This window comes from Periplaneta americana, chromosome 10, assembly GCF_040183065.1.
Source record: "Periplaneta americana isolate PAMFEO1 chromosome 10, P.americana_PAMFEO1_priV1, whole genome shotgun sequence".
Lineage (NCBI taxonomy): Eukaryota > Metazoa > Arthropoda > Insecta > Blattodea > Blattidae > Periplaneta > Periplaneta americana.
Window position 1 is genome coordinate 80,831,891 of NC_091126.1, and position 20,724 is coordinate 80,852,614.

Consider the following 20,724-nt stretch of genomic DNA (forward strand, 5'->3'; position numbering starts at 1 on the left):
TTGGTCTGAAGAAGCAAGGACGGTATAAATGACAAGAGAAGAAACACGTTGAAAAGAGTTCCCAAGCCTAGAATTATTTATGGCATAATTTCGTATCTGTCAGAGAAATGTCGCAACTGGCCGAGTATTCTCTCCTATGTTGAGAGGCAACTGCTGGAAATCGGAAATGATCCCCTCCAAAAAAAAAAAAAAGTGTTCTGTTATTTATCATTTCTACCTCTTCCCTCTTCACCTATCTTTTCTTCCTTTCGAACTCATATAAAGTAATATTATCTGGATTTTTTTCACTCAAAGATATTTTATTAACTAATTTTTCTTTCCTCTGTCTTTGTTGAAGTCATTTCGTTGTCACAATTTCAAGCCATAAAAATTAATTTGCATTTTTGAACAGAAAGACGTCCAGCTGTGTGTATGTGTGTGTTTTGGAAATTTTGTGGTCACGATGGCTCATATCCCTTACTTGAAGTCTTAATTCTATATTTAAGATATTGATGAGACGTTCTATAACTGATTAATATTTAATGATTACAGTTTCCAATGGACCAAAATTTGTAGTTAGCAATTCTTCTATTACAGCACTCGTTATTTAAGAGCAGCCTGAATATAAATCTAATATGTTATTGTATTTACTTAATTGTGTAAATGTATCTGCACATGAAATCTAAGCGCCATATTTATTATTAATAAGACTAAAAACCACTGCCTAATACATACAGTCGCGCAACTCCGACACTTTTTTTTTGCCAACATTCGACAGCTGATGCGACAGTAGCGCTTCAGCGGCAGGCAAGTTAAGTGTGTGTTGTGTACTTATGATAACACGCAGAGAAATGATACTGTGTAGTTTATTTGATATTTTTATGCCATACAGTAACTGTATATGGTGCTTATTAATTTTATTTTTAAAATCTACAAGACTTTTACACCCAGTTAATCTGAAAAAAGTCATAAGTTCGAGAAATTAAGAATAAACTGAAATCCTTCTGCTTCTTACTTTCAAGTGAACCATAGTTTGAGATTATTTTTATTTGATATGTTTTATTTAACGACGCTCGCAACTGCAGAGGTTATATCACCGTCGCCGGTGTGCCGGAATTTTGTTCCGCAGGAGTTCTTTTACACGCCATTAAATCTAGTGACATGAGCCTTTCGTATTTAAGCACACTTAAATGCTATCAACCTTGGTCGGAATCGAACCCGCAACCCCAACACAGAAGGCCAGCGCTATACCGCCTGTGCCATCCAGGGTGACTAGTCTGAGATATGTAATTTTTCGAACCTGGATGGCAAATTCAGTTTATTTCTCAATATTTACGCATCATTTGTACGTATTTCCTCTGAGAAAAATCAATATTATAGCCCTAAAAACAAGGACGTCATTTCAGTCTTAGCCTGGGAAGGAAAATGTTTTTATGGCAGATCTTATCGAATGGCGTACTCCTCACTATTTCCTCAGAAATTAACTATTTTATATACCATAAATTGAGGTAAATTCGACAGCTGATGTAAACTTGATAATAAAAAGGAAGATTTAACTGATACGAGATGGAGTGAATATATTTCGAAGTTCACTTTTTTATTTCCTGAAGTACCGGCATGTTTTATTATTTTAAACCACAATAGGGGTATTATGGTTCTTTTATGATAAGTTTACCGCAATTTGCAATACATGTGCAGGTTCCACACGTAAGCCTACTTTTAATTTAGCCCAATTATACGATACATTTACATGCACTTACTGCTAATATCAGTCTTGCGATGGATACTAATAATTGCGGGCGAGAGCTATTTTATGCCCGCTGCGCGCGCGCGGAGCTCTTTTACCTGTAAACATTGCTAAAGGATGTACAGATCTTAGAACACAGCGCATCATGACGGAACGGAAGCACTTAAAGCTTTCGAGGAAGAGTGGAAGATACAATATTTATGCTTCGAACATGGTGATGAAGCCCAGTGCTTGTTGTGCATATATATATATATATATATATATATATATATATGAAAAAAAAGCAGCATAAAACGGCATTATGAGACGCAACATGAAAAAAAATATAGGCATTATTCAGGAGAAGAGAGAAATAAATTAATTTCGGAATTGACATCGAAGGTAAATTAATTTACATTTGGGTCAGTAGATAGTATCTAGATTCCTTTTATTTCTTTATTTTAAATATGTTGATTTTTATTTTAGTAGGTTATTTTACGACGCTTTATCAACATCTTAGGTTATTTAGCGTCTGAATGAGATGAAGGTGATAATGCCGGTGAAATGAGTCCGGAGTTCAGCACCGAAAGTTACCCAGCATTTGCTCATAGTGGGTTGAGAGAAAACCCCGGAAAAAACCTCAACCAGGTAACTTGCCCCGATTGGGAATCGAACCCGGGCCACCTGGTTTCGCGGCCAGACGCGCTAGCCGTTACTCCACAGGTGTGGACTGTATTGTTGATGTTTTATTTGTTGCTTGTATCTGGATATTTACTTTTATTAGACTACGTGTTTCATTAATTTAGAAATAATATGTTATCTTTGATTGCACTTTAACTTACACTATTACTAAGTTCAAAATGCTAATTCACTTTTATTCCAATAACTATTTTCAGGATTTTTAGCAAATATGAACTAAACATTTTGAAAACTTTGATGCAAGGAGCTTTTTTAGTAAAGTCAGTATAAAATGTACTTAAAAATATAATTTCAAAACTATTAGACCTAATTGCACCAAATTTTGTACAGATAATATTATTATAGCTCTGTTTATATAGTTTAAATTTCACAAATTTTGGCCGAAATTGTGGAAGTTTAAATTTTTTATTTTATTTTATTGGATTATTTTACGACGCTGTATCAACATCTAGGTTATTTAGCGTCTGAATGAAATGAAGGTGATAATACCAGTGAAATGATTCCGGGGTCCAGCACCGAAAGTTACCCAGCATTTGATCGTATTGGGTTGAGGGAAATCCGCGGAAGAAAACCTCAACCAGGTAACTTGCCCCGACCGGGATTCGAACCCGGGCCACCTGGTTTTGCGACCAGACGCGCTGACCGTTACTCCACAGGTGTGGACTGAAAGTTTTAAAAGTCATACATATCCCCTTAAATGACTGACCCCAAAAATTACGATAGCTCTCAATATCTTAATTTAATCAATTTCTTTTTTTTCGTGTTACGTGCATCTCACAAATCACTCTAAGAAAACTCATTACATAATCACCACTGGAGAGTAAGGACTACATTTTCGCAATCACATAATCAATATAATCTATTTCAATCAATATTGCCATTATTATTTTTTCAACAAATACTCAAAAGCACTTAGAGATCACACACGTCGAGCAGGTAGACCCTGTTAGTTTCTCCTAACCAATGAAGTGAAGTATTTACATAATAAATAATTGCTTTTAACAATAAAATGATTTACATACAATTAACTTTTCCTATTTCTCTTTTTGTTCCTAAAAACCCGTCCCTTTGCGATTTGTTTATATATGTACATGTATATTAAATAACTTAGTAATTAGCTCTATTACATAGCCAGAAATTTAGTAACGCAAGTTATTGTAATAATTGCTGAATTTATTCGCTGCATGTGCATGTACTGTACATCCCTGTTGTCTATGTTACGACGCCAATAAGTGGATGCGCTATGCGCCCGTGATCAAGGTCGAGCTCTTCTACCGTGATTGGGAGCTAATATCGTCTCATCCCTGGCTAATATGATGCACGTGCGAACAAATGAATGCACAGGTTTGATGAAGAAATTTTAATTTCAGTTAACAAATAAATTGTAGCAATAGGTCATAGGATTGCTAACATAGACCAATATTGCTAATGCTAGCATGTTCTTATGAAAAGGGAATGGGTTAAGTTAATAATGTTAATAATGTTAAGGTTAATAACTTTTAATAATGTTTCTGAATGAAATAAATGTGTGTAGTGCTGTAAACTGTAGCAACAACAAATTAAAATCTTTCTGAGTCTGTAGTCATTCAGATTCCCTAAAGACCAAGAGAGGTCATACAGTCATAACTGAAGGGTTCAGAACCATAGTGGGTCATGCGCCATTTACTAAAACCGTAGAAAACAAGGGTTATAATGAAGTTATTATCATAATTCAATGGAAGCATATAGCAAATAATATAAAGTATACATGTTAAAACTAAATTATATGTCAATCTTCATTAAACTATGGTATTCACTTAACTTTAACCCTTGCTTTCTCTGTTTTTAATAAATGGCGCTTGGCCCACTATGGTCTGAACCCTTCAACTCATAACCTAAATGGTAGTATTATGTTCTATAAAACACTTATTGCTTATCAGTTACCTATCCGTAGAAAAAATAGTTTAAATACACGTGGAAAAGATGTACAATCGGTGTAATATTAATTTTTAAGTAATACAGGTTACTTGCCTTTGGGCCTACTTGTCTACCTTACATCTTGTATTTTTTTCTTTCGGGAGTCGAAAATACTGATCAGTTTTAGAAGATTAGATTTAATGAACATAAGTTTTGATTATTTTTATCTCTAGGCCTACAATAATATCACATTTTGTTCACTTCATTTTGAAGATTGTAGACCCATGTTAATGGATGCTGAAAGCAAGAAACTTCTGTGGAATGTTACACATCCGTTACTTGACAATTTGACATTCCCATTATTGGGTGTAAAGGTCTTGTAGGTTTCTGAAATAAACTACACAGTATCATTTCTCTGCTGTGTTTCTACACATATTTAACTTGCCTGTCGCTGGAGTGCTACTGTCGCGCCAGTTGTCAAATGTTGGCATATTTTATACATGTGAATTGCGCGTCTGTATGTTTTGGACTGTGCTAAAACTTCGTGGCTGCGTTAATTCAACCACAATGCATCTCAAATCTTCAAATTTAGTAAATCAGGGTTAAAGTGATACGATCTAAATGTATTAAGATAACTACAAGTATTATTTATGAACATGTTTTCTGTTAAAGAGACAAAATTACTCATATTCAAATTTTGATATTTAAATTAAAAATTAAAACTGTGTAGAGTGTAGACCAAGTACACAAAATTTAATGTTAACGACTATATGAACGTTCCTAACCTGTATGACCAAGGCATTTAAATCATAACCTGAGAAGTCCTGCAGTGGGTAGTATAATCACAGTTTGTCACTTAGTATTAATCCATTTTTATTTCATTATTGTTTCGTGTATTGGGTAAACTCAACTAAGTACATTCGGCGCAGTGGATATCTCGAGAATATAAAGTCACACAATGTCACATGCTCTTTACCTCCCTGTGTGGTTCGCCAATAGTGGGAGGAAACAGGCTGTCGCTTGTTTATATTCTCCTGCTATCCACTGTGCTGTCTGTATATTCTACTTTGATATTTCCAACAAAGGACTTTTTTAAGTGTTTAGTACCATTCAAACTAACTGTAGTTACGAATATTTGATGTATTAATTGAGTGTTTTTCTTGTTTTCAGCCCTTCATGGGTCCTAGATATGCTGGACCTCGACCAGGAGTTCGGATGCCACAGATCGGCAATGAATTCAATGGGGTGAGCACTAAATTCTCATGTAATTCCATTAAGGGAACACTGTTTATATGCTATATTTTTTTAAAAGAGTACTGTATAATTTTAGTTCGATCGATTTTATTTGAAGTAAAATTCTGAGATGTATCTCATCTTATGTTACAGCCTCCAGGACAGCCTATGATGCCAAACAGCATGGACCCCACGAGACAAGGTTAGTAGGGAATGTTATTTAATAGTCGGAGATTGCAACACTTCAGTCATTTTACAATATAGATAATTTTTGCTTTCGGTATTACAATGACGTGACAAGAATTTACATTTTAAAAATATGTGGCATAACCATTGATTTAAAAAAAATTCACACACTTTGAATAGAATTACATATTATATATCCACATATAGTTTGAGCATTCTGGAATAGCGACAGAATATGAGAAAGTTAATTATTACCGTACTGGACTTTTTTTTTTTATGAATTAGTTAGTGATTGGGTGTTATTTTAAAGTATGAATGTTATTCAAGTCCTACTATTACCTTTTTATTCATTTTGGTGCTTTTAATATTACCTTAAAATTCGGAAAGATGGACGAAATGTAGATACGAGGGGTGTACCAAAAGTAAGTTTACAGGGAATATTTTTTAATATTCATATTTTATTTTGTACATAAAACACTGCACATTGTGCACTTTTCTCAACACTTTATTTTTCGACATAGTCTCCATAGCGATTAAGGCATTTGTCTAACCGTTGGACGAGCTTGTCGATGCCACTCTCGTAAAATGTGGTGTTCTTTGTGTTGAGCTAGCATTTCACCGCTGTTTTGACGTCTTCGTCACTTTGGAATCTGTGCCCTCCAAGATGTTCTTTCAAGTCTGGGAAGAGATGATAATCACTTGGTGCGAAATCAGGGCTGTATGGTGGATGTTCCAAAGTCTCCCACCGAAAATATCGCAACAGTCCTTGAGTGGCATTGGCAGTGTGTGGTCGAGCATTATCGTGGAGGAGTAGTAATGGGAACAATCTAGGACGATTACGTCTAATGGCAGCTCGTAAACGTTTCAATGTTGCACCATATAGGTACAGCTGCATTTATTGTTGCTGCTTTCTCCAAGAAATCGACCAGCAACACATCCTTCTGATGGCAGAAGGCAGTAGCCATCACTTTGCCTGCCGACTCCACGACCTTGAATTTCTTGGTTCATGGGGAACCTGGATGCTTCCACTCCATTGTTTCTGGGTAATGGTGGTGAATCCATGACATGTCACCATTGACAATACGCTGAAGAAAATCTTGGCCGCCAATGGCATATTGCTGCAAAAAATGACAGGGCACAAGCCATTCTCTGAGCTTTGTGGCCTTCAGAAAGGTTTTGTGGAACTCATCGTGCATACACTTCGTGAAATCCCAACTGCTCAATACTGCAGCTAACTGTTCCTTGTGTGACCCAAGTCGTGAGTAAGTTGTCATGATGATTCATCTGTTTTCCAGTATCGCATGCTCAAAGTGTGTTTTGTTCTCTGCCGTGCCAACAGTTGTGGGTCTGCCACTCTGAACACAGTCAACTGTTGTCACCCTTCTCATTCGAAATTTGGTGCACCATTTTGCCACACACTGACGACTTCGCCATGGACAATGAATCTCCACAGCTGACTTCTTCTTTACATTGAGAAATCGAACTACAGCACGATTGTCTCAATCGACCTTTCATCTTTAACTGGCTTTTGTCAGCAAATACTAGTGCACAATGCTACCAACCAATATGACATTACCAACTGAAGCAATACGAACATTTCGTCATAGATAGTTGCTGTCTAGGTTCAAGGCCATAGACAATAAATGCCTTGTAAATTTACTTTTGGGACGCCCCTTGTATATGTCAATTTTCGAAGAAAATTAAAATATAAAGTGACTACTTACATTGTTTGCGATTTAATATAGGTTTCTCTGTTCAATGTATTACGAAGTTTCCTTTGGTGAACATTATTCCTAATTAGTAACGTAACTGGCAGGCCAGTTCAAAAGGCAAACAACTCAAAATTTTAAGTTTTAGGAAAACTCATTTTAAAGTTAGAGTGATGGTGATTGGATTTTTTTTACAGCAACAAGAAGCTTTAAAGTGCAGTTATCTCAAAACTTTAAATTTTGTGGTGATTCTCTTTTGAACTGGCCCATTGGTATCTTCTGTACAGGATGAATACTAAATCCCTCCAGTGAACTCCAGGACCCTATTTCACAAAAGTATGGCCTAATACATTATTAGTTATTAGTAAAAGTTCTTGTATAGTATGGAGTTGTAACTTTCTGTTTCACAGAATGTAGAACAGATAATATTAGTGAAAAGTTATTAGTGACGTCATAGAAGTGTATGGCAGAGGAACTGTTGTTTGCCACATGACGTCATACCTTGAATTAGGTTATGTTCAACTCCTTGGTAATAAATTCGTATTTCAGGATGCAAGGAACGTTTTATCATCATTATTATAACAGGAATCCTGGGAATTTAAATACTTTATCATGTATTTGTCAATATTTAAACGTGATCTTCTACTTTAGATGACAGTCGTAATTTTCCATGCGTAACAGTACTAATTTCATTCGAGAAATGGTGCAAGTAACGATCTTTCCATATGCGAATGTTAAATTTGTTATTGTTTCACAAACATGGAAAATGCGTGAAAACGGTGTTAAAAGAAGCTAAATTATTTATTTTAAAAGAGCTAGATGCAAGAAAAGACATTCTATTCGATACATTTAGTGAAAGTCTAAAAAATAAAAAAGACACAATAAGGATACCTATTATTGGTATCTACATGTATGACTACATATGTATACTAATTTATTATTTCAATGAAGACGACGAGGTCCTTATATATGAATATAAACTATACACAATAAGGAGTTATACTAAAATTGTCTATGTCAATTATAGGTGCTATCACAGAGTGAATTTATCTATACACTGAAAACTTTGATATTATGTATTCCATATATATGCTAAGCCATACCATTGACTACCATTAATCAACCAATGAAGTGTATTTAGTAACTGACACTTAGCTAATAATGATTTACTTCGATTCGTTGGATGTTCTAATCTATGTCTAATGTTAGTGAAAAGTCCTACTGCTTCAAGTGCACTTAACCTAAAGCGTTCATTGTACTCAAGTACAGAGTTAAAATGGAAATGTATTGTAGGCCCTATACACGACTATTCTCACTTTTAGTATTAGGCTGTATATTTCAGTTAACTGTTTGCTTGAATTACACAAAAAGTTCACCGATATTTGAAGTTATTAGCATTGCTTCAGTTGTAGGAAATCTGTATGCCTATCTAAATTACAGCACAGTCTACTGTAGTATATACAGTCACGAAGCTCAATACGTAGGAAATATGCATCCATAGATAGTTGCTAACAGTCTATTGTTTGTAGTACTCTCATCAACTCAAGCTTCGTGACTGTATATACTAGACTGTGCTAATACTTGCGTGAAAAATCACTTGTACCGTTTTAAGTATGGAGTAATAAAGTACAAAATGTACAAGAAACCTTTCTGAAACAGAATTATATTAATAACTATTAGTTACAGCTCAATATAATTGTAATGTATTATACTGTACCATACTTTTGTGGAATAGGGCTTTGGACATAAAAATGATGTATCATACAATTTTCTTGCATTATATCCCCAAACCAAACGGTATAGTTCATGTTTGTATGAGTTAAGTCAAACCCATTATGCCTCCTGAACTCTGTTAGCCTGACAGTGTGAAAAATTCCATTTCTGAGATGAATTCACTTGTGAGGTTCTCATAATAGTGTGTTCAGGGGAAAAAGATGACTAACGAGTTGAATTTTGATTTGGGTTTAAAATGACCTAAATGTTTCTGCCTCGGGCCCTCTCAGTTTCAGAGAGGTTCCTTTCATTTGCCTTAAATCTACAACTGCACTTTCCTTATAAACAAAGCATTACTAATCCTTAAAAGAGCCATTATCCTTGTCCGATTTTGTAACCTTTGAACCTCAGATCTCATCACTGACGAAGACTCAGTGTGGTTTATAACACACTTTAATGTTGAATACCATTGAAAACTCAATGCTGTTTATACGTATTTGGGTCATTGAAAATGTTCATTTTCCTGCCCACTAGGACCACAAATCTTAAGTGCTTTAAACGTTTTGTGGGCATTGTGAAAGATTATGTATATACAGTAAAACAGCATAACATGGAGGAGCTTGTTGTTAGATTGGTAGACGGTCTGTATCTGCATATCATCAGTGAGCTGTTGCTCTTGACAATGCAGGGTATTGCATACCAGTTTTTGTTATTTATAGGGCTGCGAAAGTAGACAAATATTCTCAAATATCTTATATGATAGTAGTTAAAGTATAATATAATTTTGGGTTGCATTCGAAAAGTATTAATTAGGCTATTCAATCTATCTTAAATAATAAACAATCAGTGTCGACCTGATATTTAGATAATAATATTAGATTCTTTGCAGAGTTGCCACTTATGCTGTTTTACCAACACAATTTATCATTTACTGTATTTGCGAAAGGCTATTGTAATATGGGTCACATTATTAAAAAATTACAGACGACCAATTTCTCAATATTAATTTTTCTCTGTCATTTAATTTTTAACTTTCCAGTATTCTTTTCAGTTCCTGTATAAGTTTAAGTAGTACCATAATCATTTTTTGTAGTAGTCGGTTGCCACCTAATTCTTAGTCGTTTTGAACTCTTACATTTATTATTTTTATCTTGCATTCCAGTAATAGTAAACGAGATTGTTGTTCTTTAAGTAATTGCAGTGGATTATATGATCCATAGTAGATCACTGTAAATGTTCATATTAATATCACACTTCTGGTATTCGTTTTCAGCAATGCTTTGCCCTACCTGAGATCTAATTGACGAAAGTACAAATTACAAGAGGAAAAATAAGTAGTTACAAATATACGTATTTACAACTTTTTGTAACTTATTTCACAAAGATTCTCTTGTAAATTTGTAAGTGAATTCGAAAACAACAGGCTCCAAGCCATGATTCTACAATCTGAATTGTCACTTGTTTACAATTTTACTAATTGTATGTTACTTATTTTAAAATTTTGTAACAAATTCTTATCCTTTTCTTGATCTGGGTAAACAGCTGAATTGGAGATAATATTATTTTAGGTCCTAATTAGCTGGAGTGCGTTTTGTTAAAAAAAAAGTTATTCCTCTTTTGTTGATGAAAAGAAATTGAGGTTTATCCACATAGTTGTCGTAGAAGAACATTTCAAGAAAGAATTAATGTTGAAAGTGGAGTTTAGTCGGAGATACATGAGAAATTTGCACTGCTACTTTAGGTGTTGCATTTATTATTCATTCTGTGGATCACTTACTATACTGACAGAGGAATAGCCTGAAACTACATTATCAGGCATATGAAAAAGATCAGCTTACATTACATATTAATACGCTGGTAGATTGGAAGATAATAGGAAATGTATGACTTAACAAAAAATTTAAACAAAATTTAATGTGCTGCTAATATGCAGATACATTTTGGGTACTTGCATTTTCACTTCATTCTTGTAAGTGACCAGTGACGAATACTTTTTTGTTTTAATAAAAAGATGATTTCTATATTTTTATGTTGTACTTGCTATTTTTGCTTTGCTCTCCTAAGTGACCAGTGATGAAAACACTTTTTGTTTGCATGAGACTTTAATTTCTACATTTAAAAATTGTAATTTTAGAATATTTTTATTTTCAGTCAAATTTTGAGTTATCATGTTAAAAGATTTTGTATTTGCTATTAGTTCGTATTCCATTCCATTATTCCAAGTTTATTCCATTAGGAAGTCGTTGCATTGTATACTGAAGTTGGTTATTCTGAAAATTTTAAAAGGGAATCTGAGATACATTGGCCAATTTGAAAAATCACGTTCAATTTTTTTTTAATACGTGAAATCAAAAAAAGAAAAAGGCGTTGCATATAACAGACAAAAGGCAAAATCTTTGAAGAAAACGTTACTATAAATATATTTCGGTCAGTCATTGATATTCTATTACATACTGGTATCTTGAAACAACGTTGATTTTTGGATATGTATTCTTCGTTTCCCTCCCCTATTTAGATTTTACTTCTTTCTCCAAAGAGGAGAAGGAATGGTGGAGAAATTATGTTCTGTTCTTTAAGTATTCCATTCACTTGTTATATTCAAAACTTACCAAAGTTGAAATTGGACATTTATTGTTGTTGAGAATCTATTTTTGCAGTGTTCATTAATGCAATTGATCTTGAAACAACTTATTAGACTTTATCATACATAATTCTTAATACCTACATACAAAAGGTAGTGGTGTGATCTTTTGATGTTTTCCAAATTGTATACTGTTAGTGTCTTATTATATATAACAAGAGGTAACTTTTGCAGAAAGTAGAAGAATTCTGTTAAATTTTTAATTTCCTTAGTTTTAAGTTCCAATTAGAATGTCGCAAGTGGTAGAGGCACGGTCGTCTATTATTGATTCTTGGTTTGTAGGAATGTAGGGTCGAGTCCCATCTCTGGCATGGAACTTGTACTCGTTTTAGTTTAAGAAAATGTAAAACAGAAAAAAGAAAACAAAAAAAAAATAAAATAAAATAAAAGATAAAAAGAAAAACTTCAGAAAAATAGCCTCTGACTAGTAAAATTATAAAAATGTAAAACATTAGAAAACTGTGATAGGACTGCAAATTTCCAAGTGAGAAAAATTATAATTATTTAAACAAGTTTCCTTCTTAAAAAAAATTGTATCTTTCCATATAGGAAATGCTGCATTTGATTTTTATTTTCTGTTATTTGTGGTAGTTCAGGTCGATCTCCATTATTTTGAGAAGATCTCTTCATCAAAAACTTTTCAGGAGTGTGATGTGTTCTGTGAGTGCGGTATTATATCGTTGTTTTCATGTTAATTCCATTGTTGGAAATAAGAAATGATCTTCAAGATCTTTAAAGGTAAACTTCGGTCTTTATCTAAATACAAGAATATATCTGTTCTGCTGAAATCTTTCATATATTCTACATTCTCTTGACAAGGAGGTATATCACCATTCCCTGTTTCAATTGTCATTTATAGTAATTTTCCTGCCATTACAAAAGTATATTTTCATCATTCAAGGCTAGCTTTCAAGGGTACAACAGTACCGGTATAATATTTGCAGTGATGCAAATGCTTCAGGTTTTGTAGTGATCCATTTTAAGGATATTTCTAAGGTCATGAGTTGTGAATTGATGGTACATAGTTGAGATTCATGTACTGGAGGACAGCTCTTTACTTTGATGTTGGTTGTTTAATATGTAAGGAAAAGAGCAAAATTTGCCAAGATGGAATTTTTCATTCCGAATAATAATTGTTGTTATTAGAAAGGTGGTTTCACAGTTCGCAATCCATGAGAATCTTTAACAAATGTTGCTGTTGATTTGTATAGTGAGGGTCATGTAAGAACAGTTTCCTTAACAGTAAATATTGCCGTCTTGTCAGTGTTTCTAACTGTTACTAAATACCATCATATGGCGTAAAATCACGATCCTATGTACTGAATGACTTATTTACTTACTGTACATTACCGTTATGTTGGAAGGTTATTCTAAATAATTCAATAATTTGTAACATATTTTCGTATGCAAACTATACGAGAAAGGGATCAACATGTTAGATATTTTGTCTGGCAATATGAAATTAATTGGTTTGACTAAACAATTGATTCACGAGACCTAACCTAAAAACGTATTTTGTTTGACCACATGAAATTATTAGTACTAACTCCAAAAACCGAATACCACCATGAGATGTATGCTGAAGAATATTTACTCCTAATAATTTTGCTATTCTAGTTATAATTGCTGTCTCCGTGAGCATAATTCCTTCTTCTCTCAGGTAAATCTGAAAGAACAGAATGCCAGTAGGGGAAGTTATCCCCATTCTCGCAGCACGCTTTACGCTTTCTTGATGGAGTCGCTGCCATGCTTTTTCCTCTCTTTGACATTATTGAAATAAAAATCTAAACACGAAAGAAATTCATTAAAAAGTGAAATGGTATTTCTATCGAATACCCACCTCCATTATTAAACCCAAGTATGTTATATTTATTTACATTTATCTGACTATAGTCTTGAATTGTAACCACAGCGCAATGCAACACATAAAATAACTATTTTGTATTAATATTAATACTGATATTAATTAATTATTATTAGTATGTTCAAATTTCATTAGCTTCCAGTAACCGGCTCAGAAATCTAGTACAATTTTAATTTCAGTTAACTCCAATACCGACAACGTCTGTCTCAGCTGCCAACATAACCATTACAAAATCACTACCACTTGTAGTATTTGTCCGTATCGAAATTCGAAATGTAGTTGGCAAAAGAGAATTCAACCTGCAAACTAGAAAATCACCACAATCCACTACCATATGTAGTAATGAGGGAAAATGGTTAGGTTTCACCCTTAGGGTATGAAGTAAGCTGACCCAGACTATAGTAGAGATGACTTAAAATGTCTGCCTGATTTCTTATAATGATTTCTTATTGACCACTATTGAAGGTACAGTTAAGTAAATTAAATGTTTATGATTTTTATACAGATCAATAAATAGGATTGTCAAACCTGAATGACGAAAACAGAGACATACAACGAATTCAGTTATAAATATATAAGGAACTCGTGACCAAGCATGACACAATAACAATGCTCATTTCAGAAAGAAAATTAAACTCTAAACAAATAATAGGGACTACTGATTCTGCTGAGTTTGTAAAAATGTTCAATTTCCCTTCTTAGGCTATGTGTCCATTTGAGAGAAAAACTGTCGAGCATGATATTCGCAAGTGAACAAGTGGCCAAGAGTGCTATCAGACACAATGACAGTAGGGAACTCACAGATTGACAAATATAGTGTCTTCTCTCTGATAGTAACTCGCACAGTTTCATTCTCGTTCGTGCTGCTGAGGGTCTCCACATAAATGAAGTGGAAATAGCAGACAAACGAGGAAACTAAACTTGCGGACATTTATGAAGAAAGATGATTTTCTGGGATACAAGTCACATTTATTACAAAAACGTAATGAAAAAGAACAGTAATACTACATAATTATAGGTACCGGTATACGAAATAAATACCGAAAACTGCTGTATGAATCACCTACCAGCACAAGATATATCCTATGTAAACGTGGTAATTGCAATACAGTACTGCTACCAGTTCAACATACTTTAACTAAGTTCATCTGATAACAAAAGCGTGATGTTACCATTAATTTGTTTTAGTCAGGAATTAAATTTTGTACCGTTTTTATCAATTTGTGGAACGAATTTTTCTCAAATTAATAGATATATGTTAATAATTTTCTATGCATATTTCATTTGCAAGGGTTGACCACGTCTCTAGTCCACTGCTGTGGAGTAATGGTTAGCATGTCTGACCGTGAAACGAGCGGGCCTGGGTTCAAATCCTGGTTGGGACAAGCTACCTAGTTTACATTTTCTTCGAGGTTTTACCTCAACCCATTAAGCAGAAATGCTGGGTAACTTTCGGCACTAGATTCTGGACTCGTATAACTGGCATTACCACCTTAATTTCACTCAGACCCTGGATAACTATAGCAGCTGAAAAAGTGTTGTAAAATAAACTAATTAAAAAAGCACGTCTCCATTTATTCCTGATGATGAAGTGATTACATTAAGGTGCACATGCTTCTGATAGTCCTTCAGAAGATACTCTCGGAAAACTTGTAAGTGAAAGTATTCTCTATTGGACAAGAAATCAGGAAGTACTCTCATTAAAAGTTTTCAAATGGCGACGTAGACTTACATGTATGATTTTGTATACAGTCGAGAAACTGATATCTGTGATTCCTGAACTTAGGAGTATCTCACATGCTTCATGTTATACTTAATTTGTAAAATTGTTCCGACAAAATCTATTGTTGTTTTGGTTTTTCGTCTACAGAGTAATTAAATGAGATAAAAAACCTCCCCACATTTGCATTGTTCGCTGTGTGTAGTGGAGATAATGTACACCAGAAATGGAACTTGAAGTGATACTGGTAGTCGATATAATGCTATCACCTCAAGTACCATTGAATCTAGCCATTTCAGTTAAGTTGAATAACTTGCAATATATTTTTCAAGTGCAGTAAGATGTTGGAAAATCAGATCCATCCAACATGTGGTGTTTTTGAAATTACACCTGTATAAAAACATTTTTTGTAAGTTGTTTAAAATAATCTGGAATTTTCTAAAATTTTTCGACCACTCGAATTATGGACTTAAATACAGGACTTTCCTGATTTTCCGGGACATGGCAATCCTAGCTGTAAATGACACAAGGCACCAGTACCAAAGTAGTGTCTAAAGATTAACACGTCTGAAGAAAAATGCAAATGCCTACAGTATTCTATAATTGAAGGTAACATTTTATGAAACAAGATGGTAAATTTACACTTAGAATAATGTTAGTTGGAATGTAATGGAGTTGAGAGATTTCAGGAAATACGCAGATTCTGACACTTCGGCAGTATGACATACTCTGTGTTAATTCTTGACACCGCTATCACATTGGGATCTTAAAGGACATTGCTCCAAGTAGAAACTGAACAGTTTTTATCATAGTGATATTTGCATTGTGATCATCTTGTGAGGAAATAGTATTTTATTTTTGTGTTTAATAGAGAATTTGTTATTAGTTGAGTTATGAAAAGAGATATTGTATGCAGATTTAATTTTACCTTGTCTAATACTATCTCATGGCATAAGTATTAGTTTTGTAATTCGACTTCTGGATTTTTCATACTATTTGTAATATTGAATATTTAATATGTTGTTAATAGTACTAATTAAGATTATGCTTTTCTTTATAAATGGCTTCATTTCTTGTCAGTATTATTCTTTCTTGTAGAATCGTAGGAAGAAATAAAAAATATTGGTGAATGAAATTAGAAAAAAAATGTGATGATTAAGAGGGTTAAAATGTAGTTGTAATAATGAAAGCTATGCTGTATGAGATGAAAATACATATTGAAAATGTTTGGATCTTTCTAAAAGATTATGGCTGGTGATAAAGTTGTTGATGCATACACTGATTACTTCTTGTTTTTCTATCTTCCCCAGGTGAAGGCGGAGAGTTTGTAGGTTGGCAAGGTAGGCAAAGCCCAACAGTTTCTACATCTCTCTCCTTGCCATGGGGCTGGGCTGACCAATCGGGTCTCTGTGTGTGTCTTGTGTGACTGTCCTGTCTCGCCTTGTTGACACGTGACTAGGAACCACTTGGGCTCTTTTATCAGATAAAGCTTATAAAAATCCCAAATTTGGCTTTTTAATGGAGTCTGAAGTATGCTTACAATTATGTCGCAGTTACTGAAGCTTAAATTTACATGTAATTACATTGCTAGCTAGACAAGCTACCAAATCCACTACACTGTTCATGATGTCACGTGACGTAAACAGCATGTATAGTGTGAAGATATAAGTACCACTTGAATTGCTTGCTATTTTTAAATTGTTTATGAATGTAACATTTTGTTTTCCTGAATCTCTTTACTCCCATTTGAATTACAATATTTGTTGTTGAGTTTATTTTTCGCTATTTCTGTTAATTTACGATCCTTGTACTAGTGACTGTTAAAAGTTATGTGCAAGTTCGAAGCTTGCATGTGTTCTATATATCCAGTATGACTCTCTGATAAACTGCTCAAGTGGTCTCTTTACTTGTATTGCTGAATGGGTGATGGCTTCTTGTATACCAAATTGCTTGTTTCTGTGTTTTTGTGGATGTTGGTGTAAATATTAAGTCATGTCTTGCTTCCCCTCCCACGAAGATTAACTAAACTAGTTTCATGTTTAAAAAAATCAGCATAATGGAAGAAGAAATGTCCATGAGGAAAAATGAGTAGATTCAGTTGTGAGCTCTTCAGATGTTTATCCATGGGCATGCATATTTCACCAGTCTGGATTGCATTCGGTTTCCATTGTCATTTGGAAAATGGTTTTAATTTTTGACGTCATTATTGTTATGATCTGTTGAATTTCTAGCAGCAGTACTGTGTTCATTTGCTTCTTTCGACCAAGCATGTTGTGGACGGGCATGAAGAACATTGTAACTTCAATGTGATTAAGTGCCTGAAGTTTATCAAATTACATATAACCTCTCCTTGTGCCCATTAACGGGTTACTGTATTGATTAAATTGCTTCAGTTTTCTAGTTTTTAATTTCATACTTCTCTATATACGTCAAGAACAGTTGTAGTGTACGTCGATTTGTGAAAAGCTTTTCATGTCGGAACATGAGGTAAGTTCAGGCCAGAATATTTCTTAGTAGTCAGTTTAATGAAAATTGCAGTAGGAAATTACAAATCCGCCAAAGTCATTAAATTACTGCGACATTTCGAACGTATTTTCATTTACCAAGACAGTTCCCCACAATGTTCTGCACCAATAAAATTTCACTTCTACGAATCAACCATTATTTTACATAGAAGTAAAACATTGTATACTTGATTTAAAGTAACAAGAAAAGTCACATGATTGAAGAGGGTGGTGTTTCCTTGGGGACATTACATTTGTAGAGTTGTAGCTTACTGTTTCAAGGGTTGCATCTCTTTTACAAAATATTTAATTTGTCAAGAATATTTATTTTCAAGTGAGTCTATCTTGAAAAAAAAATCTGGGTAATACTGGCATCATATGTATATATTTTACTGTTCTTAATTTTTAAAGTGGGAAAAAGTTGCAAAGGAATATAATAATGGTGAATATTACATATAGTATATTTGGATATAAAAAGGTGCATATGCTAAACGTCTTGAATGCACACATTACACTTAGAATAATTTACATTATTTCACAACCTCAATCATTATTATTTTGGTTTAGCCTCTTTATGCACAAAAACAAAAAAAGTGGTAGAAAAAATTGGACCTTGTGGACAAAGGCTCTCTGATGCTTTAATGCAAAACAGGACAGGGAAAGAAGAAGAAGGAAAATAGTGGACCCTGTACTGGCTTAAAATGAGGATGAAAGAGCTCACTAGATTCCTAAAAGTCTGTGTTAAGTAAAACATTCCTTGCATCTAACAAGGATCAGACACGTATCTTTCAGTTCCACAGGTAGTTTCCATAATAACATGATTGAAAATTATCAGCTTTTATATAATTTGCTCCGTTTATTGCACGATTAAAGTCATAATAAAATGTTTATCAAATATAAATTTATTTCATCTGTGCAGGATGGAACATGTGCCCCTTAATTTCACAGCTAGTTACAGGGTCATGTTTACCAATGGGCAGAACGGGACAGTTGCCCCAGGGCAGCATTTTTTGCGTTAGTGAATTTCGTTATGAGTGAATAAAAAGAAACTTAAAAAATCTGTACAGGTACGTGACATTTTTATTGTGTAATAAACTCCTTCCGAGAAAATATCTTGATACAATATTCGAAAAATTCCAAAGCACATGAAAGAATACGTTTGCTACAACAAAGAGCAGTTACCAATATTTCATCTGTGAAAAGGAGCGTGACGATGTTCTCATTACCAAAGAAACAGTGAACATGTAGCATTCATTAAAGTAGATCAATGATGGATTTGTATAGTAGTATGCTAAAAAATAGCGACAATAATGGCATTTATTATTCAAAGAAAATAATGAAAGGGATTGGCAGATTAACAGTCACTGGCCTTGCACTTAAGGTTTTATTTAGCAAACCTGATGAAACAATTGTGAACCAAAACGTCCTTACTAATTTTTCAAACTGCACTGAGCCGTACTTCTTACCGTTTAGCTATTTACATTAAGTTTATTTGCAGTTTCATATGCGAAGTGATGGTAGGTTGGTCAGTTCGTGTGTGATTTAGTGATTATTTAATTGTAAAGAATGAGTGACGTAGAGTGAAAATTGGTCAACATTCATCGAGTTGGCCTAAATGATGGTCTAAACACCTTGGCTGTACTCCGCATAGAATCCGAGTTAGAGGGAGGTATGGAGCTGCAAAGATGTAATAAACATGTTTGCAGCTAGTCGAGCTCGACAGAAAGTACAGGGTGTTAAATCAATTTATAAAAAATATTAGTTAACTGTTATTTTATTAAATTGTATAATAATTTAGACTAAATGATACTAAAAATTTAAGTTACACTATTATGACTGTTTGCATTGCAATTAATCACGTAAGGAACAGGGTGGCAAAATAGAAACTAATCCAGGCAGAACCCAGGCAAAAGAATGTCTAAATATGACCCTGACCTGTTGTTAAGTTAGCTAAATTAACCATTGTTCCTGTTGAAGCATATTCGTATAAGAACATTTCAAAATTTTGTTTATAATTTGCATAGTTAAAGGATAAAATGACCACATGCTTATATATATACTAAACAATTTCTTTTCTTCCAATTTTTCAAATTCATTATCTCTCTTCCTCCCTCTCCCACTCCCTCCCTCCTTCCCCTCATTCCACTTTGTATTTCCATCTTCCCTCCTCTGCTATTTTTTTCTTTTCTTCAGTCAAACTAAACGGGAAATTATTTGGGTAGTGCTATTTAAACTTATTGGAAATCCTGTATTTTAGACAAAATTTTGGAATTACGCACAAAGTGCGGAATTTGGATTGAGATTTAAGTAAGCCACCTATTTGCATACAACATTAACAAAATGTTATGCTCTCATAGATTACCTACAATCCATTCACTTATCAGAATAATAGAACGAAATTATTTGTACATTTTAAGAAATTCTCACCTGTTTTAAATCACCATCATTTATAGCGATGATCTGTAGAGTGGATGAAATAGCCTGGGTGTGTAGCATAGCATAAGTAGAGAATAATAAAGGAATAAATATAGAAGCTAAGTGCCGATATTATAAATTGTGTTGAAACTGGTCCCCTGCTGTATCAGTGCACAGCTGTGTACATCTAATCATCTTTAAGTACATCCAGCATAAAAATAATGATATCGATGGCAGCAACTGCGTGGTTGATGTCCGTAAATTTGTTTATTGTGTCTATTAGTACCTCAGAGAAGATGTTATGGACTTGCTGCAGGGACACCTGAGAAGTGTGGAATGTCACCCGACCTCCTTTAAGAAGCTCTGTCTTTCCTCTTTAGTGAGTTGAACACAGAAATCATAAACCATGTTCATGTAGACTTTCGTATTGATGGTACTG

The 20,724-nt window shown here is 33.9% G+C and overlaps 1 protein-coding gene across 6 annotated transcripts in view; it reads left to right on the top strand.

Moving 5' to 3' along the window:
- Ssdp (Sequence-specific single-stranded DNA-binding protein) overlaps positions 1–20,724 on the top strand; it is a 701,465-nt gene that overhangs the window by 635,256 nt on the left and 45,485 nt on the right. For 4 of the 6 annotated variants that reach the window (XM_069837787.1, XM_069837789.1, XM_069837790.1 and 1 more), the window contains 3 exons: positions 5,471–5,545; positions 5,687–5,735; positions 16,677–16,706. In XM_069837787.1, the coding sequence (XP_069693888.1) occupies positions 5,471–5,545; positions 5,687–5,735; positions 16,677–16,706 (154 nt within the window). The remainder of the gene's footprint in view (positions 1–5,470; positions 5,546–5,686; positions 5,736–16,676; positions 16,707–20,724) is intronic. The other 2 variants (XM_069837788.1, XM_069837791.1) reach the window with 1 other exon arrangement.